At 48.2% G+C, this 23,668-nt stretch overlaps 1 protein-coding gene across 2 annotated transcripts in view; it reads right to left on the minus strand.

The window, feature by feature from the left end:
- Window positions 1–23,668, minus strand: part of Antxr1 (anthrax toxin receptor 1) — a 201,957-nt gene that overhangs the window by 49,741 nt on the left and 128,548 nt on the right. For both annotated transcript variants that reach the window (NM_054041.2, XM_006506564.2), the window contains exons 14-16: window positions 20,816–20,857; window positions 5,143–5,238; window positions 4,514–4,681 (exon numbers count right to left, since the gene is read on the minus strand). In NM_054041.2, coding sequence (NP_473382.1) covers window positions 4,514–4,681; window positions 5,143–5,238; window positions 20,816–20,857 — 306 coding nt within the window. The remainder of the gene's footprint in view (window positions 1–4,513; window positions 4,682–5,142; window positions 5,239–20,815; window positions 20,858–23,668) is intronic.

Consider the following 23,668-nt stretch of genomic DNA (forward strand, 5'->3'; position numbering starts at 1 on the left):
CACAAAGCACCCTCGAGCACGGCTGTGTCTCTTTTCCCATTTGGGGGCTCTTTGGGACTATCTATCCTAGCTCGTGGATTCAGCTCTGAGATGGAAACTTGAAGATAGCTCCATTTATAGCACTGTTCTGGACAGAAAGCTGGAAATCCATGGTAGTTTAATCCACAACCCCGTTGCTCACAGTCTGCCATTTGCAGGGAGCAGCCTGTCTATATTTCAAGCCAGGTCCTGGCTTGGCCCTTTAGCTGCCATTTCTCTCACTCCCTGACATGTGCAGAAGCTACTGGGAAAAGGGATGGGTAATTTCTCCGAAGTCTGCAATCAGTCCTAGTTTTAATCCAGCTGGTGGCCATGTATTTGGGCATGACTTAACTTGTCTGCAATGGCCAGTTCTGTTTAATGAGAAGCATGGGGTGCTGTAAATCGGGGAAGCAAAAACCAAGCAGAGGAAAACGAAACTAAATACCAGGGGAAATTCCCCCATCATGAGCCTGGAGCGAGGATGGGGGGGAGTGTGGTTGTTGCGGTCAGTGTCCTAATATAGCATGGGGTACGATGGATGCAGGGACAGGAGGAGGAGCCCACTGTAATCCTTTCCCCTCAGCTCCTGCTGGACTGCTTATCAAGCGCGCCCACCTGCTTCTCAGCTCTCGGGAAAGAAGGAAGGTGGTGGGTACCCATTGCACTATGTATCTGATTCCAGCCACTTTTGCTGGAGAGCTCGACATGGTCCCGGGTTCTGCTGACTGTTTAGGTGTGGGGTTCTCCCTGTTCACAGTGGGACGGGAAGGTGGACACAGCACAGACTGACCATTTTCAGGAGCCGCCTGTCCTCACCGACTGTCTGCACTTCTTTGCATACTGTCTCTGTACCACTAGCTTCCCATGGATCATGGGGAACTAGGACCTGAGAGTGAGGTGAGGGTGAATGGTGGCATTTGTCCTTTCTGTCCCCTTTCAACTTCCCTGGCTCCCTGTGGTGACTGTATTCCTAATCAGGCGGCCTCACCCAGGGGCCTCTCAGCCTAGCTCACCATTTGTTAATCTTATCATTTGTAGTGTCCCTCCTGAGTTAGTGCAGAACTGTGACAGACACCAAGAGAGGGTGCTGTGGGGGACTTAGGTCTACATACACCTTTTAGAAGGGGCCAAAGAACAAAGACTAGAGGCCTCTGTAGGAGGCAAAACTAAGGAGGGTATGTAAAAACATATATAACCAGTTAAGAATGTCAAAGCCACAGTCTCTGCGAACTCATATGTGTGCCAGACACAACAGGGCTGATAGCCATGAACTCACAGAACTTGTGACAGCATACCAGGACCTGCACAAGTCTAAGGCAGATAACATCCCATCATGGAGAAGGGGCAGTGGGCTAAGTCCCTAAACAAGGGGCTATTTGTAACTGATACATGTCGGGAGAGGGGAAGCCAGAAAATGTCTCCAATGGAGTACCTCAGGATCTGTCAGTCACACTCCAAGGCAGGCCAAGGTCCAGGAGTAGTTAGCCAGCACAAAACACACTGCACGATTATTGGTGTGTTTTTGTTTTGTTTGGGTAATTTTTTTGTCTTGTTGTTTGTTCTTATTGAGAGAGAGAGAGAGAGAGAGAGAGAGAGAAGTTGGGTAGAGGAAAGAGAAAGAATTATGACCAAAATATATCTTATAACATTAAAAAGTAAAACAAACGTCAGAGTCATCTTTTGTCCCTGGGTCATGAGGAAACAGCTGGTGAGGTCGATGAAGGATGCTAATCTCTGCCCCTTACCACAGCTCCTCTTATTGCTATTACCTGGTGGCAACTGGGGGGGCCTCTGAGCCTAGCTCACTTTCTGTTAGCCTCACCATTTGCAGTGTGCCTCCTGTGTGGGTGCAGAACTGTGATCAACACCAAGAGAGGGTGCCGTGTGAGACTTAGTATTTTATGAGGTCCCTTTAATGCCCACAGGCCTCTTAAGTAGAAAAGGCTCAGCATGAAATGTGGGTTTTAAACACATGAGAGCTGGACTGCTGCTGGTGGAACATCTGCTCTTTCTCGGGATTTCTCAGGTCCTTTCTGCACTTCTGCCCCCACTTCATGAACCATGTCATCAAATGGCCTCTTCCTGGACAGAGCGTGCCATTGTGTGGTCTAACAGGTTTGGGGCTTGGAATGGTTTCTGGACCACGCTTCACGCTTCAGCTCTTCAGTGGGAGCTGGCGGTGTCTTTGCTCTGTGCCAGGCTCCGTGCTGTTTAGTGGGGCTTCAAAGGATAATTGGTGCCCGCAAGGGGTGAAATCCAGTGAGAAGGCTCATAAACCTGAGATAATCTTAACTGTGATCCGCCCATCTCCTACCTAGCTATGGGCATGTGAGCGCTGGCATTAGCTGTTCTACCAGGTAAGAGGACCTTGCAAGCTTGCTTATGACCTCAACCAGAGTCGTGACCAGGTGAGAGAGACACCAGTCTCACGGGCTTCCTCCATGTGTCCTGCGAGGTGACTCCAACTCACTTAACATCAAAGCGCTGGGTGGTAAAAATGTCACATCAGGGTCAACGTGAACTGTAACGTGGGTTTCCTTGCTGAGGTTCCTGACAACACCCCAAGCAGGCAGGCTCTTTGCTCATTTCAGTAACCTAGGCGACCAGTTTCTGTCCTCTGGGACCCAGCCCGGCCTCCAGCAACACTGTCTGTGACCTGTTGGGCTTCTTCAAACCCAGATGCTGGGCCCTACACTGGAGGCTCTGATACAGCCACTCTTGGGTGGGACCGCTCACTTTATGTTTCTAACAAGTTCCTGGGTGAGACTGATGCTGCTGGTTTGGGAGCCACACCGAGAAAAGGTGTGGTTTATTACAGTGGCTAAGGAAACTTGGGAGCCAGGATCTTAGTATGATGGTACATGCCTATATGGACATATAACCTAGGTGGGGGGTCAAAGCAGAAGGATCATGAGTTTCAAGACACCCCGTGTAACTCTGTGAGACTCTTTCTCTAAGGGGAAGGGGCAAGGGGACCACAGCCGCCAGAAGTCCTTGGGACAGCGAAGAGTATGGGATGGAGAGCTCAAGTAGAATCTTAAGGCACAGCAGGTGGAGTGGGGTTTTGAACTGGCAGAGGAGACGGACAAGGCTTGAGGGCTTCTTGAAGGTCTTCTGGGATCTTCATTCTGACATTTTCTCCCCACCATTATCTGGCTTATGTAGGGCGGAGAAGTCCCACTATTTAGTATCTGTACTTGGCATAGTAGGGACTTGTCGAGACTCAATGGAGTGGGTGCGGATTCCAGGAAGGTGCTGGCAACACTTTTACATTTCTAAATGTATGTGTCCATATCCTGATTCATCTAGCAAAATCTAGTCTGAAAGCTACCAGTTAAGAAAGGAACTACATGCCCTTCCAACCTCGAAGATTCCAGAAATGAAAATTCAGCTACAACCAAGGATGTGTTGTTAGTCACAAAGTAGATTCCTGAAAACGGCAGGACGGGAAAATCCCCCGTCTTCTCATCTGTGAGGATCCTCTCGGCTCCTTCCTGTCTGCACATGTCTGCACGCTACCGCACGTTCCTCACTGGAGAAGAATTAGCAGCAACAGCAGCAGCAGCCTGTTCCCCCGCCAGCTGTGTCTTCGCCTACAGCTCAGAGTTCACTCCTTTGCCTCAGGGAGGCTCAATCTAAAAAAAGAATCTCCTGGCTTTAAACACAGCAAACCCAAATGGAAACTGCACTGAAGTTCCCGTGAGCCTGAGCTCACTCGGCTGAGAAACAGCAGCTAACAATCTAGTTTAATTCTACCTACAAGTGCGTGCATGTGTGTGTGGAGGCCAGGGGTTGGCTGGGGTGTTGTCCTTAGTCGCTCTCTGCTTTACTTTTTGAGATGCGGTCTCTCTGAACCCAGAGCACACTGATTCGACTAGACTCTGTCCAGTGAGCTCCAGTGAGCTCGGTGAGCTCCAGGGATCTTTGTTTATGCAGCAATCACTTTACAGATTCCACCATCTTCCCAGCCCTGGTATTTGTTTTGGTTTTTATAAGCGCTGTTCTAAAGCTAGGAAATATTCAGTGATGGGATACAGATTGCCATGTAGCTCCCATGATGCAGAGGGGCAAGGCTGTCGGAAGGTGTGGGGGCAGGAAAGGGAACCAATCAGTTCTCACGCTTTTACTAGAGGCTCAGGAGTGGGTCCAGTTGGGACCTTTGGTTGCAAACCTCTGCAAGAGCTAGGATGGGTTATGGCTAAATCCTCTGCAATGAGTTTCCAGGGTTCTGATGGCTGTCACAGTGCAGTTGCATAGGGCCACTACATAGAGGAGACTTCTGACCCCTCACACGAACTCAAGGCCATGTGCACCCATGATGACAAGAGACCCTTAGGAACGTTAATCACCTCCCATGGCTTTAACTTCCCAAGGAGCCAGAGTAGATTGGGGCTTGGAGCTGAGGCAGGGGAGGAGAGATGATGGAGAAGAAAGAAGATTGGTTCACAACTGAGAGGAGGGGATGCAGGAAGGACTCTGGGTAGAGACACACCTTGATGGGCGAGTACCACTTCCGAGGCGAGGAAGGCCGGCGCATGTTGTTGTTGAGGTTTCGGGGTTCTGGGAACTCATATTCTTGCTCTGGCATCTTGACTCGTGCATTCTTTGCCTTTTCTAACTTCGCCCCTTCTTCTGTGGAGCCCTTTTCTCCCCAGCGGACCTAATATAAGTGAAATTGCACACAGAACAAAGTTACAGGGCTGCACGGGTTGTCCCCCTGAAGACGGGGTCTGAGGCACACAGCACTGGGTCCTCTGTTCCTTCAGGAGCGTGAGCCACAGAAGTAGGGTGAGTGGAAAAAGGGAAAGCGGGGAACAGAAGAGGTGATAGGGAGCCATGGGCTGGGAGGATGAGAGGTTGAACTGACTAGGTGGGATACAGAAGTGGGGTTTTAGTCCAATGAGAAAAGAAACCCAAGAGGTTTGGCAGATGGCCTCATCCAACTGGAGATGGGCAAGATGCAGGCATGCAGTTAAATAGCTGTACCCTTCCGCCTCCCCATCTCTGTATCTCATAAGTCACACCTCCTCTAACCTCAAAAATGGACTGCCAGTGTTTGCTCTGGGTTTCTATCACCAGGTAACTGGCACACAGAAAGTTGTGCGATGGTGGACCTCTTACCTCCATTCTTTTAATGCCTCCCACACCGCGTCCACCATAATAAGAGGCATCTACTGTGGGCCATTTCTTCTTTGGCAAACCATCATCGTCTTCTTCCTGCCGAGAAATTGTGACACATGAAGACAAAGCCCCTGAGGTTGTGTGTGTCCATTCTGGTAGGGTGGACAGGAGCAAGTTGGTAGTCAGAACATACAGTTTCAGACCACACGGTTTAGTCTCCATGCTCATTGCCTTCGGAGCTCACACAGCCTCTCTGAGTGCATTGCCCTGATGCATGGAGTGGGTATTAAACGGTCTGTGGACAGCCCTGGGGAGCAGGTCCTATCCTGTACAGCAGGGTGTTGTTTGAATGTGACACTGAACTCTCAGCCTGAGTTCTAAGTTTCTAATGTAACCATGTTATAAGGTGGTTATAAGTCACAGGAGGTGACTGGGTCTGGGGGCTGTGTCCTCACAAAGTGCATTATTGGCTTTGTTCTAAGTGAGCAGTGGCGATGGAGCTGGGGCTTGGTTGCTCTCCTTTGCTAAACCTTCTTGTCCTTCTGCTTCCGCCCTAGACGAAGCACGAAAAGGCCCCATGAGACGCAGACCCCTGGCCCTTGGGCTTCCCAGAAGTGTAAGAAATTAGTTTTGTTTTCTTTATAAATCTTCCAGCCTTGGGTATCATGTTATAGAAGGTCAGCGCTAGGAAGAGTTTTATGACTGTCTTCATTTGGTAGTTTCGGGAGTACAAACATTGGACACCAACTACTCCAGCGGTTTTGTAGCTGTCAGATTCAGAGCAGTGGAGGCGACATTCTGATTTGATGTCTCGATGCTCCATCTGGTGGGTGGCCCACCCCTTAGCATAAGAATCTAATTCACATCTCCCCTCCGCCACTTTTCCCAAATTTGGAAACACTCTGAATACTTATGTATATGACACACAAAATTCTAATCTCTGTCCTTCCCTGGCCTCCTGTCACACTCCAGGCATCCCTCTCTACTTTTCCTCTCTCATGTGTGTGGGGCCCTGGGAAAGGAAGACAGGCCATCCAGAGATGGGTACTGCCCTTGCCCCCAGTGTAGACTCACAACAGGAAATGCTTAGACATACGCTCAGCTCCACCAAGCCTCATGTTAGTCCCTGACCTGAGCTTCCCCTCCAAACTCAAGCACCAGCCACAAAAGTCAACAGTCAGCCCAAGGTCTGAGCAAAGGGAGAGAGTCAGCGTTTCCCTGCGGTAAGCATGACTCTGTTTATACACCAGAGCCTGTAGGGTTGCACAATCCCAGGGAGAGCTGAGAGAACCTTTGATGTGTTTTTTCACTTGGCCAAAAAGTTGGTGGAGTAAACTCACAGGGCTCAGCACATGCTCTCTGACAGCCAACAGTCTCAGAGAGTGCAGTTCTACATCTAGTTAAAGAAAAGAGACTTCTGGAAGGTATTTCCCCAGTCACCTTCAGAGATGTATCCAGGAGGGGGAACCTCTAGCACGGATGTTTTTTTCTTTTTTGGTAAAGAAACTTTGGTAACCTCCATAGTTCCTGGAGGTAAGGATTAGCTGGGCTAAACTCTTTCACAGGATCAAGTAGCAGGAACCAGGGCCTTGTGGGAAATCAGCAGGGGACAGGCAGAAAAGAGTGGGCTGAGCCACCACAATCTGTCAGAGCACCCACAGGACATGGCAGGGAGTATGGATGGCTGTGTGGGAGAGCCAGCTATATCCACAGCCACTCAGTGCTGCCCTCCAGTCTCCTACTTAGGTCAGACCCTCAAGAGGAAAGCCTTGTGGGGGAGGGGGAGGGGAGGGTAGGCACAGATGCCATCCAGCAAATCCAGAGGACCCAGGAGCATCGAGAGATGTCATCAGTGTGAGGAGGTGCTCAGCTGGGGCTGGAGTCTGGTTTCCCATCAGGGGAAGTCATGCTTAAATCTCAAAGGATGTGGTGGCCCAGGCGTCAGTGGACTGACATTTGGGCAACACCAAGGCAGCACATCCCCCAGGTGGCAGAGGCCCATTGGGGCATGTTTGTCTTCAGGAAGACCGAGCCGAGCTTTCCCAGGAAGCCTGAGATCCCATGCTGCCCTTGCTCTCCCAGCGTTGCCAGCTTTGGCACTACAGTCCCATGTTGCAATGTGCAGGGGTCTCTGTGCCTGGAGAAGCCTCACCACCCATGATTGCTATCCATTATCCCAGACATTTCATAAGTTCCCTACCCTATGTGGAGTCCCAGTTCCCCAGAGAATTTAGCCTCCTTTCTCAAAGCTTCTTACATTCACCTCTATTGATCAAAGCTTTGTGCTGTTCTTGCTTTTCTGATATCCACACACTGGAAGAACCAGATGAATAGATTGTACCAAGGGGAACTTCATTCCCTAGCTCACTGTGAAGACCAGAGGGAGAACATGCTGGAAGCAGAATCCAGCCCATGCCTTCCAACTAACTTTATTATAGAACCCCAAACATCTTGAACCCAGATGATAAACCCTGTGTGACCCCCAAACAAGAGCCACTTGAGTGTCCTTGCCTTCATCCCCTCCAGCCACTGTGGTGGAGCCCCCATGCCCACAGTGTTAGGGAGAAGGCAGCTGTTCATATTTACAGAGGAGTAAGCTTTGTGGGTCTGATGACATGAAGGAAGACCAACGCAGCAGAAGTGCCCGGGCTGGAGGGCTGAGGAAGTAGACGCCACCACAATGTTTCTTCTGGCCTTTGAAATAAGCTACGGGGTCTCTCTCGTCTGTAAATTCATAGGTAGGCCTGAATAGTTTGGCAAGACTTCTGTTCGTAAATACAACCACGAAAGGTTTAAATTTCCCCTTTTCCCGAGTTACGTTTAGCATGGCACAGCATGGTTTCTTCTGTCTCCACCCAGTAATGAAGGTCAACACGTGACTCTCCTGTGTTCTTCAGTGGTCAACAGTATATTTATCTTCTCAGGAGTTCTTTTTTCAAAAAGGTACTGTAATGTCGACTACTGAACTCTAGTCTGTGTCAGAACTTCTGTTTGCATGCACATGCTTGAGAGAACATAATTTGTATGATGTCACTGGGGAGAAGGGCCCTGGTAAGCTATACCACTTTGAACATGTGAGAGATTGTTAGATAGGCTTGGTTTTCCTATCTAACAATCTCTCACTTGTTCACCATTGACAGCCGTGTGCTGTTCAGCGGAGTTTGCCCGTCATCGATGCCTCTGGCAAGCACCCATCCCTCTCTCTGCCTTTGGATAAGAACTACCAGCCCACAGACAGTTCCATTCTCAGGCCTCCTTGCCTGCCTCTTGCCTCCCCACACACATCTAAGGACACAGTTGGTTCTACAGCTCCAAGGTGATGAAGTATGAAAGAAGACAGGCCAGCAGATGTGGAGCTGGAGAGAGCAACGGAGAACACATGGGCACTGGGGCCTGGAACAGGGGCAGAGCTAGGTGGCCACCTTCATGCCAGTGTTAAGAGAGGCTGTCGTGGGCTTTGTCCAGGCTTCCTGGGTCTAGGTGGGGTGACCCCCTCCATTTAGGAACAGGGGGTCCCTAAGATTGGAGGATCCAGTGTTGACCAAGAGGGTTCAGTTGAGAAAGGACTGCACTATGTTTCCCCCTCAGGTTCAAGTTCAATCTTATTCCTATCACATAAAAACTGTGTAATTCTAGGTGAAATATTGCCAACAATTTGAATGTGGTAAGTGCCCCCCAAAGCCATGTGTTAAAGCTGTGGTTTCCAGCTCGTGGCATGGCTGAATGGAGGCAAATCTTTAGGTGGGAGGCCGACGGGGAGGAAGTTAAATCATCTGGGGTGTGTCTGTGGAGGAATAATGTGGCCCTGATCCCTCCCTGTCACTCTGCTTCCCGGCCATGTCCTTAGCCAGGGGCTTCCATTGTGATGTGCTGTTGGCACTGCAGCAGAGTGCTGTGTGACTGCAGCGTGTAACTGACACTAAGCCATCGTCTCTTCCTGTTTAGCTCTCCTGTCTCGGGTGTCTTGTCAGCACAGGGATGAAGAGTTGACTCTCATGCCTACCTTAGACCTTATTATATCCCATTTTTTCACTTATAAAATGGAGTTAAAGCAGTGTGGCTTTATTCTCAGGCTGTTGAATGACTAGATGAAACAGTACAAAATGGCTATTTTGTTATTTTCCCCTTACTGTTGTCTGGATAGCCCCAAATGCCTAGCAAATATCCTCTCTAGTACACCTACTTATACATTTTAATGGGCTCAGATACAATATAGGCTTGGAGCCTTTTCCTTTTTCCTGGACTAGGAGCCAATTGCAGGCTGCCTATCCCAGCATACAACAGTGCATATTTTGGAGTTGTTCAATGAGTAAAAAAGAATGTAAAAAATTATCATTACTCTATGTGTGTGTGAGGGAGGGGAGGGAACTGCCTTGCCACAGCTGATATATACAGGTCAGAGGATAATTTTGTGGAGTCACTTCTTTCTTTCAAGCTTTAAAGGCCTTGACCTGCTTAGCCAGCATGCTGGCCACAAAGGCTTTTTTTTTTTTTAAAGATTTTTTTAAAACTTAACTACTTAATTAGTTAACGCATTTGCTTTATTTGTATTAGCGTTTGTTTGCATGCATGTGTACCATGTATGTGCCTAGTACCCACAGAGGCCACAGGAGGGTGTTGAGTCCCCTGGAACTGTAGTCACAGGTGGTTGTATGCCACAACATGGGAGCTGGGAATCAAACATGTGTCCTCTGCAAGACCAACCAGTGCTCCTAACCACTGAGCCATCTCTCCAGCCCCTAGGCTCAGAATTTTAGGTCTCTAGAAAGCATGGCGGCTGTTCCTAGGCAGTTAACCTCTATCCTGTTTGACCTTCCCAATGTCCTCAAACCAGAGTCTAATGTCTTAATTAGTTGCCAGCATTTGATTGGTGAAGCCAGATGTTTCCAGGGAAACAGGCTAAAGACTCCAGGAGGGGTTGCTTGGTCTCTCTTCCACAACTGAAACAGACCGCTAACGGGAGGGGGGGGTCTAGTCAAGGCAGCACTGGGGGGGGGGCAACTTCCTGTGCTCAGGTGAGGTGATGGGGCAAGAGATCTATAAACTAGGAGTCTCTGCCTTTATCCCTGACTAGGACAGATCTCAGGGGAGGAATTCTCTCATTCCCAGCGTGTTTGCATGTTTGTAGATCTGCATGTATCTAAGATGCCAGCTAAGCCACACCACCTTTCCTCTCAGTTATGGGCTTTCCTGATATGGGCTGCCTTTCAAATGTGGCGGGGTCTTTGAGAACCTGTATGAAAGGCAGGTGGGAAAGGAAGATAGCTTGTGTTCCTGGCTTTAGCTCAGGTTTACTCAGACTGGAGTATAACTTATTCAAGCAGACGGCTCCATAGATGCTCTGTGGTGGTACCATCAGACCCACTTCTTCAAGGGAAAGTATGGTCTCCACGCTCAAAGATGCTGGTCTGTTAGAGAGACCGTGCTCGTTGGGCTAGGAAGGGACCCCTGACTCAGGTTCATCCAGGCCATTGGCTGACTGTGACCTGTGATTTCTGATCTATGATCTGGAGTGAAGGGATGAGTTGGGCTAAGGACCTTCCCCTGCTGGGAACTGAGAGACGGGGACCAAGGGGCTGAGGCTGTAGTTACTGGGGGTAGAAGCTGAAATGAAGGCCCAGGACAGGCCATCTGCTGGGGTCAGGGCAAAAAGGGGCTCCATAGACCTCAGGTGTGAGATCATGGGGAAAGCTGGTGAGGAGAGAGCAGAGGGAAGCAGAATCCTAGAGAGAAAGAGGCTGCTAATGGAGGTGTATGCCTGGGGCTGCTTGCCTTCTGGCGGTTTATCAGCCACAGCTCTCCCTGGGTCCACGCATCTCTGTCTAAACACTCAATGTTGATATGAAGTCAAACCCTCTCGCTGCCGTATATATGATTGAGGTAAACCTGAGTTACTGAGACCTTCATTGTTGAATAGCAGTGCAGCTTAAGGCAGGCATGTTGTCATGAATTGAGAGCCTTGACTAACTCAAATGCAGTCACAGTATCCGTGGATTATACTCAGAGGAACCTCCAGCGGAGGGTACTGCTAACACACTCTCCAGAAACTACCAATTCTTTGGGACAAAGACAATGAGAAGCCTCACTCTGGTGGCAGTGGGCTGGTCCCCCTCTTAGGTGTCACCATGAGCTTCCTTCTGCTGTGATTTCCAGAGCTCAGGTGACTTTTCTTTGTACTCTTTTAGCAATTTCGCTTCCAGTGACAGAAGATTCCAGAAAGCCATACCTCATTGTACACTGCCTTCTGTATTTCCTACTGTATTAGTCAGGGTTCTCTAGAGTCACAGAACTTATGGATAATCTCTAAATAGTAAAGGAATTTATTGATGACTTACAGTCGGCAGCCGAATTCCCAACAATTGTTCAGTCGCAGCTGTGAATGGAAGTCCAAGGATCTAGCAGTTACTCAGTCTCACGCAGCAAGCAGGCAAAGGAGCAAGAGCAAGAGCAAGAGCTAGACTCCCTTCTTCCAATGTCCTTATATTGTCTCCAGCAGAAGGTGTAGCCCAGATTAAAGGTGTGTTCCACCACACCTTTAATCCCAGATGAAAGGAGTAGCCCAGATTAAAGGTGTGTTCCTTAAACTCGGAGATTCAATCTTCTGGAATCCATAGCCACTATGGCTCAAGATCTTCAAACCAAGATCCAGATAAGGATCTCCAAGCCTCCAGATAAGGGTCACTGGTGAGCCTTCCAATTCCGAATTGTAGTTCATTCCAAATATTGTCAAGTTGACAACCAGGAATAGCCACTACAATCCACCCCTTGTCAACTTGACACAAATAATATCTCATGTTCACATGAAACAATAACAAGGTTGTAAATACGCCTAACATGATATAACTATCCCTCGTACAATCGCAAACGCATTAGTAAATTTACAATGGGCATTCATATTACTTTATAATCCTCGTTTCTGCAACTGGTTACGTGGCCTTAATTGGTATTTATAACTACCTTCCTCTACTACCCATTCTGTATTTCCTTCACCTTCAGCCAGCACCTCAGCAGGTCTTGGCTCTTTTCCTGGAGGATTGACCCATACCTTCATTCCTGATGGGTCTGCGTCCTTTGTCATCCTGCTTGGATTAGGCTGTTGTAGTTTCCCATTGACTTTAATCACAGGACATGGTAGTACTAAGAGACGCCCTAAGGGATCTCCTGCACTCCAGACATAATCTTGCTTACCACCATTGTGAAGAGGTAATCCAATTTCCCCATGGTAATCTGGATCTATCACCCCTCCTAACACTGTTATTCCTTTTTTAGCCTGTTGGTTTAAGGGCATTAGAAGCCCAAAATGACCAGGGGGAAGTCTGAGCTTCCAGTTCAATGAAATGTTTGTTGTAGCTCCTGGTAGGAGCACTCCCCTCTCTGGAGCCAAAACTTCTAAGCCAGCAGAACCTAGAGTTATGGGGACAGGAAGCAAAAATTTTCCTAGAGGGTCACTAGGAGTGATAGTAAGTGGAACTATTCCGTTTTCCACCCCTTGATTCCTGGACCCATGAATCCTGGCTATGGGTGAAACTGTACCATATATCGAGCGCTGATTCAAAGCATATACTGCCTTCTGAAGAACTCTGCCCCAGCCTTCCAAGCTGTTACCACCTAATTGGCGCTGTAACTGCGTCTTCAAAAGGCCATTCCATCTTTCTATCAGACCAGCTGCTTCAGGATGATGGGGAACGTGGTAAGACCAGTGAATTCCATGATCGTGAGCCCACTGTCGTACTTCTCTGGCTGTGAAATGAGTTCCTTGGTCAGAAGCAATACTGTGTGGAATACCATGACGATAGATGAGGCATTCTGTCAGTCCGTGAATGGTGGTTTTAGCAGAGGCATTACGTGCAGGAAAGGCAAATCCATAACCAGAATAAGTATCTACTCCAGTAAGAACAAAACGCTGTCCTTTCCACGAAGGAAGTGGTCCAATGTAGTCAACCTGCCACCAGGTTGCTGGCTGGTCACCTCGAGGAATGGTGCCATATCTGGGGCTCAGTGTTGGTTTCTGCTGTTGGCAGATCTGGCAATCAGCAGCAGCTGTAGCCAGGTCAGCCTTGGTGAGTGGAAGCCCATGTTGCTGAGCCCAAGCATAACCTCCATCTCGACCACCATGGCCACTTTGTTCATGTGCCCATTGAGCAATGACAGGGATGGCTGGGGAGAGAGGCTGATTGTCCACAGAACGGGTCATCTTATCCACTTGATTATTGAACTCCTCCTCAGCTGAAGTCACCTTTTGGTGAGCATTTACATGGGACACAAATATCTTCACATCCTTTGCCCATTTGGAGAGATCTATCCACATACTTCTTCCCCAGATGTCTTTCTCACCAATTTTCCAATTGTGATCTTTCCAAGTCCCTGACCATCCAGCCAATCCATTAGCTACAGCCCATGAGTCAGTGTATAATCGTACATCTGGCCATTTCTTCTTGCAAACAAACTGTAATACCATGTGTACTGCCCGAAGTTCTGCCCACTGTGAAGATTTCCCTTCACCTGTGTCTTTCAAGGTTGTCCCAGAAAGGGGTTGTAATGCTGCAGCTGTCCACTTCTGGGTGGTGCCTGCATAACGTGCAGAGCCATCAGTAAACCAGGCTCTAGTCTTCTCCTCTTCGGTCAGTTGATCATAGGGAACACCCCATGAGGCTATAGGTGCATGCTTGGCAGCAGATTGCATTGTAACAGGAGTAGAAACCATAGGCATCTGAGCAACTTCTTCATGTAACTTGCTTGTGCCTTCAGGACCTGCTCTGGCCCGATCACGTATATACCACTTCCATTTGATAATAGACTGCTGCTGTGCACGTCCCACTTTATGACTTGCAGGGTCTGATAGTACCCAGCTCATGATGGGTAGTTCAGGTCGCATAGTGACTTGGTGTCCTATTGTCAGACGTTCAGTTTCCACTAAGGCCCAATAGCAGGCCAAGAGCTGTTTTTCAAAGGGAGAATAGTTGTCTGCAGATGATGGTAGAGCTTTGCTCCAAAATCCCAAAGGCCTTTTCTGTGATTCACCTACAGGGGCCTGCCAGAGGCTCCAAACAGCATCTCTATCAGCCACAGACACCTCAAGTACCATCGGATCTGCTGGGTCATATGGTCCAAGTGGTAGAGCAGCCTGCACAGCAGCCTGGACCTGTTGAAGGGCCTTCTCCTGTTCCAGGCCCCACACAAAGCTAGCAGCTTTCCGAGTCACTTGGTAAATAGGCCTAAGTAACACACCCAAGTGAGGGATGTGTTGTCTCCAGAATCCAAATAGACCCACTAAACGTTGTGCTTCTTTCTTGGTTGTAGGAGGGGCCAGGTGCAATAACTTATCTTTCACCTTAGAAGGAATATCTCTGCATGCCCCACACCACTGGACTCCTAAGAATTTCACTGAGGTAGATGGTCCTTGAATTTTGGTTGGATTTATTTCCCATCCTCTGATACGCATATGTGTTACCAATGAGTCCAAAGTGGTTGCTACTTCCTGCTCACTTGGTCCAATCAGCATAATGTCATCAATATAGTGCACCAATGTGATATTTTGTGGAAGATCCAAACGATCAAGATCCCTTCTAACTAAATTATGACACAGGGCAGGAGAGTTAATATATCCTTGAGGCAAAACTGTGAAGGTATACTGTTGGCCTTGCCAACTGAAAGCAAATTGCTTCTGGTGGTCCTTATGGACAGGTACTGAGAAGAAGGCATTTGCCAGATCAATAGCCGCATACCAGGTGCCAGGAGATGTGTTAATTTGCTCAAGTAAGGAAACTACATCTGGTACAGCAGCTGCAATTGGAGTTACTACCTGATTTAGTTTTCGGTAATCAACTGTCATTCTCCATGATCCATCTGTTTTCTGCACTGGCCAGATAGGAGAGTTAAATGGAGATGTGGTGGGAACCACCACCCCTGCATCTTTCAAGTCCTTGATAGTGGCAGTAATTTCTGCAATTCCTCCAGGAATACGATACTGTTTTTGATTCACTATTTTCTTTGGCAGAGGCAACTCTAAAGGCTTCCATTTGGCCTTTCCAACCATAATAGCCCTCACTCTACAGTTCAGGGAACCAATATGAGAATTCTGCCAATTTCTGAGTATATCTATCCCAATTATACATTCTGGAACTGGGGAAATCACCACAGGATGTGTCCGGGGACCTACTGGACCTACTGTGAGTCGGACATCAGTCAAAACTCCATTAATCACCTGCCCTCCATAAGCCCCTACTTTAACTGGAGGGCCACAATGTTTCTTGGGATCCCCTGGGATCAGTGTCAACTCAGAACCAGTATCCAGCAGACCCCGAAAAGTCTGATTATTTCCTTTTCCCCAGTGTACAGTTACCCTTGTAAAAGGCCGTAGGTCCCTCTGGGGAAGAACTGGAGAAAGGGTAACAGCAAAACCTTTGAGTGTCTTATCAAGATCCTTCCTCAGAGGAACCTGGCCACCCCTTCATTCAAGGGGTTCCGGATCTGCAAACTGTCTCAAGTCTGGAAATTGATTCACTGGCCGAGATTGCTGTTTACCACGATCTAATGTAGCCTTTCTTTCATTTGTTTGAGAATTTTTCTGCTTATACAGATCAAACAAATATGCAGTAGGCTTCCTATGTATTTCATTCCTGGAAACACCATGATTGATTAGCCAGTACCAAAGGTCCAAGCGAGTCATGCCATTATAAATTTCACCTCTCCTGTGCTGACCATTACTGGGTATGTTATTATAAACATTCTTTTGTCTACGCTGTCCATTATAATAACTAGGATCACCTTGTCTCCGGCGATTCAATGCTGCCACCTGGCCCTTGTTACCTCGGGATCCAACTAAACCCAGTGAATTTAATTCATCTAATTGAGCAGAAGCATCTCCAATGCTAAGATCTGGCACAAGGAAAAGGGAAAGAACAAAACCCTTCAAATGTGCTGGTGCCCCTCTCACCAATTTGCGTCTTATAGAGCTGGTGAAAGGCATATCTTCTGGACCTTCCCATTGTGGACAATTATGCTTTACACAATATATCCACTCTAGCATTGCAATTTCCCTAAGTCTTAAAATCCCTTCATCAACACTAAGCCACGGAATATCAGGCATCTCCAAGTCATTTCCAGTAGGCCATCTTTTGATAAACACCTCAGCCAACCATTCAAACAAACTTTTGACACCTTTTTTAACTATGCGAGCTTCCGTATTAAACCTAGAATCTCTACTCAGAGGACCCATGTCAATAAACTCAGCCTGCTCTAGTTTTATGTTCCTTCCACTCTTATCCCACACCCTTAAAATCCATTCCCACACATATTCACCAGGTTTCTGCTTGAATGAATTAGCAAACTCATTAAGCTCCTTAGTAGTGTAGCGAATTTCCTCATGGACTATACTTTCTACCTCCCCTCTAGGAGCCTGTTTTGCTTTGAGTCTGGTTACAGGTCTAGAAGAAACTATTGGTGGGCCGTGAGCAGACTCTGCAAAATTAATTTCCTCATGTGGGGAAGGCATTATTTCAAGAGGTGGGGCTGAGGGTACTACTTCCTCAGGTGGGGCAAACCCTTGAGAATCTGAGGATTCAAAATTCTCAGCTTCAACATGGTCTTCCCACACATCCCCGTCCCATGTTGTAGGATCCCATTCTTTGCCAATTAGAGCCCTTACTTTAACTGTCGACACACTCTGAGGCTGAGACTTGAATTTTCTCTGTAGTTCAGCCAACCTTACAATGAGAGTTTCTGTTTGATTTTCTGCAACTTGAGCTCTATTGCTACAAGAGAGAAGATTCTCCTCAAGGACACACTTAGCAACTTTTAGATCGTTTACTTGTGTCTGGAGCCTTTCGATTTTATCACACAACTCCTTCCTTTCATTCATCATTTTTTCCACAGATACTAAGAGCAGCCAGCCAGTAAAATCATTTTTCGATTTTTTCCCCATCTTGTAGAAAGCTTTGTGCACTGAATCACCTAATTCATTAAGAAAATCAAGGGCATTAGCTTCTTTAAGTTCGGAATATAGTTTCAACCATGGGTCTTCAAAATTCTCTGAGCTCCCAGGAGGGAGAGAATCTGGAGAGGTTTCAATATTTGAAAGTGCTGGTGGATCAACAAGCCAATTCCAGTATTTTAAAAGATTCATCCTTGTACTTCTGTTACTCTAGAACCACTCCTGGTACCAACTTCTGTATTAGTCAGGGTTCTCTAGAGTCACAGAACTTATGGATAATCTCTAAATAGTAAAGGAATTTATTGATGACTTACAGTCGGCAGCCGAATTCCCAACAATTGTTCAGTCGCAGCTGTGAATGGAAGTCCAAGGATCTAGCAGTTACTCAGTCTCACGCAGCAAGCAGGCAAAGGAGCAAGAGCAAGAGCAAGAGCTAGACTCCCTTCTTCCAATGTCCTTATATTGTCTCCAGCAGAAGGTGTAGCCCAGATTAAAGGTGTGTTCCACCACACCTTTAATCCCAGATGAAAGGAGTAGCCCAGATTAAAGGTGTGTTCCTTAAACTCGGAGATTCAATCTTCTGGAATCCATAGCCACTATGGCTCAAGATCTTCAAACCAAGATCCAGATAAGGATCTCCAAGCCTCCAGATAAGGGTCACTGGTGAGCCTTCCAATTCCGAATTGTAGTTCATTCCAAATATTGTCAAGTTGACAACCAGGAATAGCCACTACACCTACTAAAGAGGATTCTACATGAAGGAGAAAGCTATGCAGAGTCAGTAAGCTGCCTTCATTCTAACTTTAGCTATTCACACAGTGATGCACCTCTATGCCAGCTAGTTTTATGTCAACTTGACACGAGAGGAGGGGAGGCTCGATTGGAAAAAAAAACGCCTCTGTAAGATTGGGCTGTAGGCAAGCCTGTGGGGCACTTTCTTAGCAAGTGATTGATGTGGGAGGGCCCCGGTGCGACCTCTGACCTGGGGTCCTGGAATGCCACCAGAAAGTAGGCAGAGCAAGCCAGAAAGCAGCACTCTGCATCAGGCCCTGCCTGCAGCTGCCCGCCCTCACTGTTTTCAATGATGAACTGTTATATGAAACTGTGAGGAAATTTCCTCCATAAGCTGCTTTGGGTCAGAGTATTTCATTGCAGCCGTAGTGACCCTAACAGGGACAGCCTCCCTCAGGATGTGATGGTTATAGATCTGATGAAGGTCAGTTCATATTTAGCTTTTCCATATATACAGCAGGCGGAGGGGTTGCTTTTCTCCCCCCACCCCCACCATGATGTCATGGTCTTTCTATGCAGCCCAGGCTGACTGCAAGCTTGGGCTTCTCCTGCTTCAGCGTCCCCAGTGCTGGGGATACTAGCGTGGGCCATCCCTTGCGGCTCGTGTTAAGATTAACGAGATAGTTCCTAACCTTTGAGCACCCAATGGTCTGACGCTTTGATGCAGAGGGAGGATTTAATGCAATGCCCAGAGACCCCCAAGAAGGAGAAAGGAGGCTGCCACTTGACAGGAGGACTTTCAGGGCACTCTATACAGGCCTGAGCTGTGCTCGAGGCCCCTGCGGGGTCTGCGCATGGGGCTGGATTGGAGAAGGCTGAACAGATTCCAGCTGCGATTTTCAAAGCATCATATAAAATACTTCATATGTTCTAAGTTACATTATTTCTTTCTGTGGGATTTCTCTTTCTTTTCTTCCTGCCAGAGCACATTAGGAGGGGACTAGGGCCCCAAGGAGCCCCGGAGCTAACACACATGCTGAAGTAATCTTCGTGGCAGTAGGAAGTTGCCTTAAGCCTCCCACAAGCCTTCAGGTCCCAAGTGTCCGTAGTCTTCATTCCATTTCAGGAATGAGGTTTGCTGTTTTCAGTCAAAGTTCAGCCTCCGTACAAATATTGAATGAAACAGAAAGCTTCGATGTCTTCCTTTCCCTTGCTTTTATCTGTTATTTCTTGGTTGGGCTCTAGCCTCACATCTGAGCCATATCTGTGCACCTACAGCGTCTGTGGATCCTGTGCCACATGTAGAGGACATCAGACCCCACAGTACCCCAGGACCCAAATCTCCAGAATATTACCTTCTAAAGGTTGATGGGGAGCAATCACCAGAAAGAGCCACTCAACAACGCTGAGGGCGGTAGGCATTTCACCCCTGAGCTAACAGAGGGGCTAGGTCATGGAGCTACAATCTCTGTTTTGGGATTCTAAGAGACAGCTGCACACAACACAGGGATACTCAGACAGAACCGTGGGACCAGCTTCCGTTCCTGCCCTTGGAAGGTTAAAGACAGACTCGACATGGGGAGAGGGGGGCAGAGAGAGGGAGGAGTTCTTTTCTCCATCCTCTCTGCACAGCAATGAGAGAGAGAGAGAGAGAGAGAGAGAGAGAGAGAGAGAGAGAGAGAGAGAAAGAGAGAGGGAGAGAAAGAGAGAGAGAGAGAGAGAGAGAGAGAGAGTTCTTTTCTCTAATCCTCTCTGCACAGCAATGTAATTTTCTCCTTTGATTTCTGGGCAGAGAGTTAACATTCCTGTGAGATGCGCTTTAATTGATTGCTGCTATTAAGTCTCTTGGGGTTCACACAGTGTTCAGCACATAAGAAACTTATGGAATTTTAACTTAATCATCTTTCTTTCTGTGTAGGGAGGCTGAGCTGGGACAGGACTGAGCAGTGGTATCCGAGGTGCATACAAAAAGACTTTAGGGACCCAGTTGAGAACTGGAAACCTTGTCAACATACCTGTTGGGCCCACTAAGTTTTCAGATTGAGGCCATCTACACTGGCAGGTGTTACTTCTAAGGGTCCCAAGTTGCCCCAAGTTATGTAAGCCATTTGCCAGGAATTCTAACCCAGCAATCAGCTGCTAACACCCTGGCTAGGTTAGTAGAGCTGCCCTGCACCACAGCGGTTTCCTGGCCCTGTTAGTGGGAGAGTTTGTAGACAGAGAGGATTTGAGAGCGAGGCCAGGATATTAGCATACCCCTCTCTGGAGTGGATTCATGACCACCTGGCAGATTTTACATAATACTGTTTTAAATTAAAGAAAAATGGGTTCCTTGGCATCAGTGTTAGAAGCAGTGATTGTCTGCAGAGTGTGGCAAATTTACCATAACCTGTACATGGGAAGCACAGCTGCGGTGAGACAAAAATCCTAAAATGTCTCAGAGGAAAAATTAGACCCTTCCAACCGCAGATCACTGTAGTGATAAAAACATTTATTCTGAGTGTGGTGAGTGAGACATGTTTGTGATTTGGGCACTGGGCTGGTAGGTTCAGGCAGGAGTGATATATATGTTAAAAGCCAACCTTTGCCTCAGGAGACCCTGTCCCCCCCCCCCGCCCCCCAAAAAGGGCGAGGGATTGGGATGCAGCTCAGGTGGAGAGCTTATGTAGCATTGTGTGACATCCTGGGTCCCAGCATATCAAAATGACAATAACCAAAAACTCATCCCCTTAAAAAACTCCCAGAAAATCTTTCAAAATCCTTGAAAGAAAAACAAACAAAGACAGCAGACAACGTACACATTTGAAAATGGGTTTTTGTGGAAAGAAATCAGCTAGCTCTGGCTGCCAGAGTTGCTCAGCTCCTGTTTATCCTACTCAGGAAAGGTCCAGAGGCTCCTCTTCTCGTGCAACAGGGGCCCAGCCCTGCTCAGCAAGGGGCTAAATAAGCAGTCAGTGCTGCCCCACTCTGCCACCCTCCCACCAGATGCACCCAGCTTGGGACACTTACCTCACTCTCCTCAACAGGGGGTGGAGGGACCTCCTTGATGATCTGTAAATGAAAAGAACAGGTCAGTGGGAGTCGCTAGTCTCCTGCTTTCTAAGATGTCTGCCATGTCTGTAATCCCATAGGAACAGCCCAGAGCAGGGGACTTCATCTATGAAGTCTGGCTGGTCAGAGTAGCCCAATGAGAGCAGGGCCTGGGTGTTCTCTGCGTTGTAGTCTCGTGTAGAGCAACGTGTTCCCCAGCTGGTTTGTCCCACCAGGGCAGCTACGCTCATTAGTTTGTTCACCTGGTCACTCAGGAAGCCACTCCCGTTTCCACCCAACAGTCTGTTCTACACATTAACAAAGAACGGTGATGCACGCGTGAGTTAAAGGTGCTGCAGATACCAGCTAGGTACAGACCAGGCTTACATGGCTGGAGCTCCTGTCACTGACCTCACTGGGTCCATAGAGAGAGAGGACATGAGTCAAGCTGAGACACCCCTGAGAGAAGGCAGCAGAGGAGGGCTGCCCAGGGATCGCTTCCAGGCACAGACAATTCGGATGCAAATGTATGTCAGTAACTATGTACAAGGCTGTTCTTCAACTGTCCATCTGTCCAATTCGTGGAGAAAGACACACAGACAGCATTCCAGTCACTGTGAGTCCCTTTCTTAACATGGTGATTGGCCCGATAAGTCTACTTATAAAAGGCACGTCAGCAGTTAGCGGGACTTTAGGTCCTTCCCAAGGCTTTGGCTATGAACTACTGTGATCCTGTACTATCAGGAACTAGCTACCCTCACCCACACTGACTGTTAGAATTCTGGGACCCCACATTCCCTTTAGGTGGCATCTGGCGCTTACAAAGTTTGTCCTGTAACCTTTGCCATCTCAGCAGCAGGATTGCCCCATTTTTGCAGATGGGAGTTCAGGCAGCTTTTAGCCTCTTGACCAAGGACTCCCTTAGGAGCATCAAGCATCTCCTCGCCATCCTACTAAGTGTCTTTCTCCTCCTTTTGATTAATATGGAGCGCTCTCTAGGGCTCTGGTCCCCAACTCTGTCTCCATCACGCACGGTCTAGAACATTATCTCCACTGATTAGACGGGCTCCCCACAGCAGCAGTGGACTGAGGAGCTCCAAGCATCGGAGGATGGTACTGGACGATACTCATTAACTGAGGAGGCAGAGACGAAGGCCTCCTGGGGTTTAGGACTTCTGTTTCATCTGCTTCCACTTCCTGTTGCTGTGGGAAGCTGTGACTTTGCTCACCCACTCAATTCCCTTCTGAGACTCCCTCAGGGGAACCTCTGGGGAAGACTGTTACTGCCCATTGCTAACCTGCCATCCTTTCAGAGACAGCAGATTATTTTAAAACAGGAAATGGCTGGAAGCTGGAGGAAGGGATGACGAGGTGGGGTAGCAACTTCAATGGGAGGAGAAGGGGGCATTGGCAGGATGTTTGCAAAGAGGCAGATGCTGTGGAGAAGACAATGTCCCCAGCTCTGAACAGGCTCAAGGCTGCTCCTTCACATCATGGAAGCCTAGCGCAGGTGTCAGACCGGCCTTCTCACAATGGTGAGGATTCGAGAAGCCTCTGGGTCTCCTGCAGCCTCATCAATGAAGCAGAACAAACCCATAACCCTTGCAGGAGTTGAGTCACCCTGAGCAGCAGTGTGCGGTGCCAGTGCTATAGAGATAGTGCGCAGATGAAGGCACCCTCCCCTTGTCCGCATCATTAATAGCCCTCCACATAAGCCAGGTGACTGTGTGGCTGGCTCTATAACCTCCCGAGACAGGAGCCTGGTGTCTGTCTGGACAGTGGACATGGGATTCAGGGGTGTCAGCAGCCTCGTACGAGGTAGTACACTGCAAGGTGGGGAGAAGGCTCTGCCGGTAAAGTGCTTGCTGTGCAGGCATGAGGACTGAGGGATGGGTTCAGTCCTAGCCTCCCGTGTAAAAGCCAGATGTGGAGTTTTGTGCCTGTAATCCAAGTACTAGGGAGGCGGAGATGGGGCAACCCTTGGGGCTTCCTGGCTAGCCAACCTGGGCTGATCCATGAACTCCAGGGCTGTCTCAAAAATAAAGTGAGGAAGACATTTAACCTCTAACTCTGGTTTCCATATGCACACAGGCATACATGCACAAGCACTCACATGCACACATGCATGCACACACGCACCTGCATGTGCGCGCGTGTGCGCGCGCGCGCACAAACACACACACACACACACACATACACGCGCGCGCGCGCGCGCAGCACTGGGAGACTGCCACTCAGACCGACTCTCATTTATCCTACTTCACATTTATTGAACATCTATCCCATATCCTAAATGGGCCAAATCTGAACAGAGCCCCGAAGACAATGGCATCACACATGACGCACTAATACTGATCACAAGGACCACAATCTGTAGTCCAGAGTCCACAGGAATCCACTGCAAACTAGGCACATCAATTTCTGATAAGCAAACTACCTACCATGTTCAGCTAAACAGAAACTGGGCTCTAACCTGGCCTTGCCTGCTGAGTGGCTGACAGAGACAATGATGAGGGCCCCCAATTGCTTTGAGCTGGTGAGCCCAGCCTGGCCTGGCACAGAAGAGCCAGATGGAATCATTCGTATGCCAACAGCAGTACACGGGCCACCCTGTACAAGGCTCTGAGCACGGGAAAACACACATTCTCTTGTGTGCCCCACAGCCTTCATGAAAACACAGCCCCTGCTATATAACGAAATTGTATTTAACTTAAAAAAAATGAAGTAATGAAATTTGGAGAATAGATGGATCTTGAAAGTTATTATATTATAGGATGTGATCCAGACTCAGGAAAACAGTGCACTTTCTGTCTCACAGGTGGTTTGTAGCTC

The sequence above is a fragment of the Mus musculus genome, chromosome 6 (genome assembly GCF_000001635.26).
Source record: "Mus musculus strain C57BL/6J chromosome 6, GRCm38.p6 C57BL/6J".
NCBI classification, from domain to species: domain Eukaryota; kingdom Metazoa; phylum Chordata; class Mammalia; order Rodentia; family Muridae; genus Mus; species Mus musculus.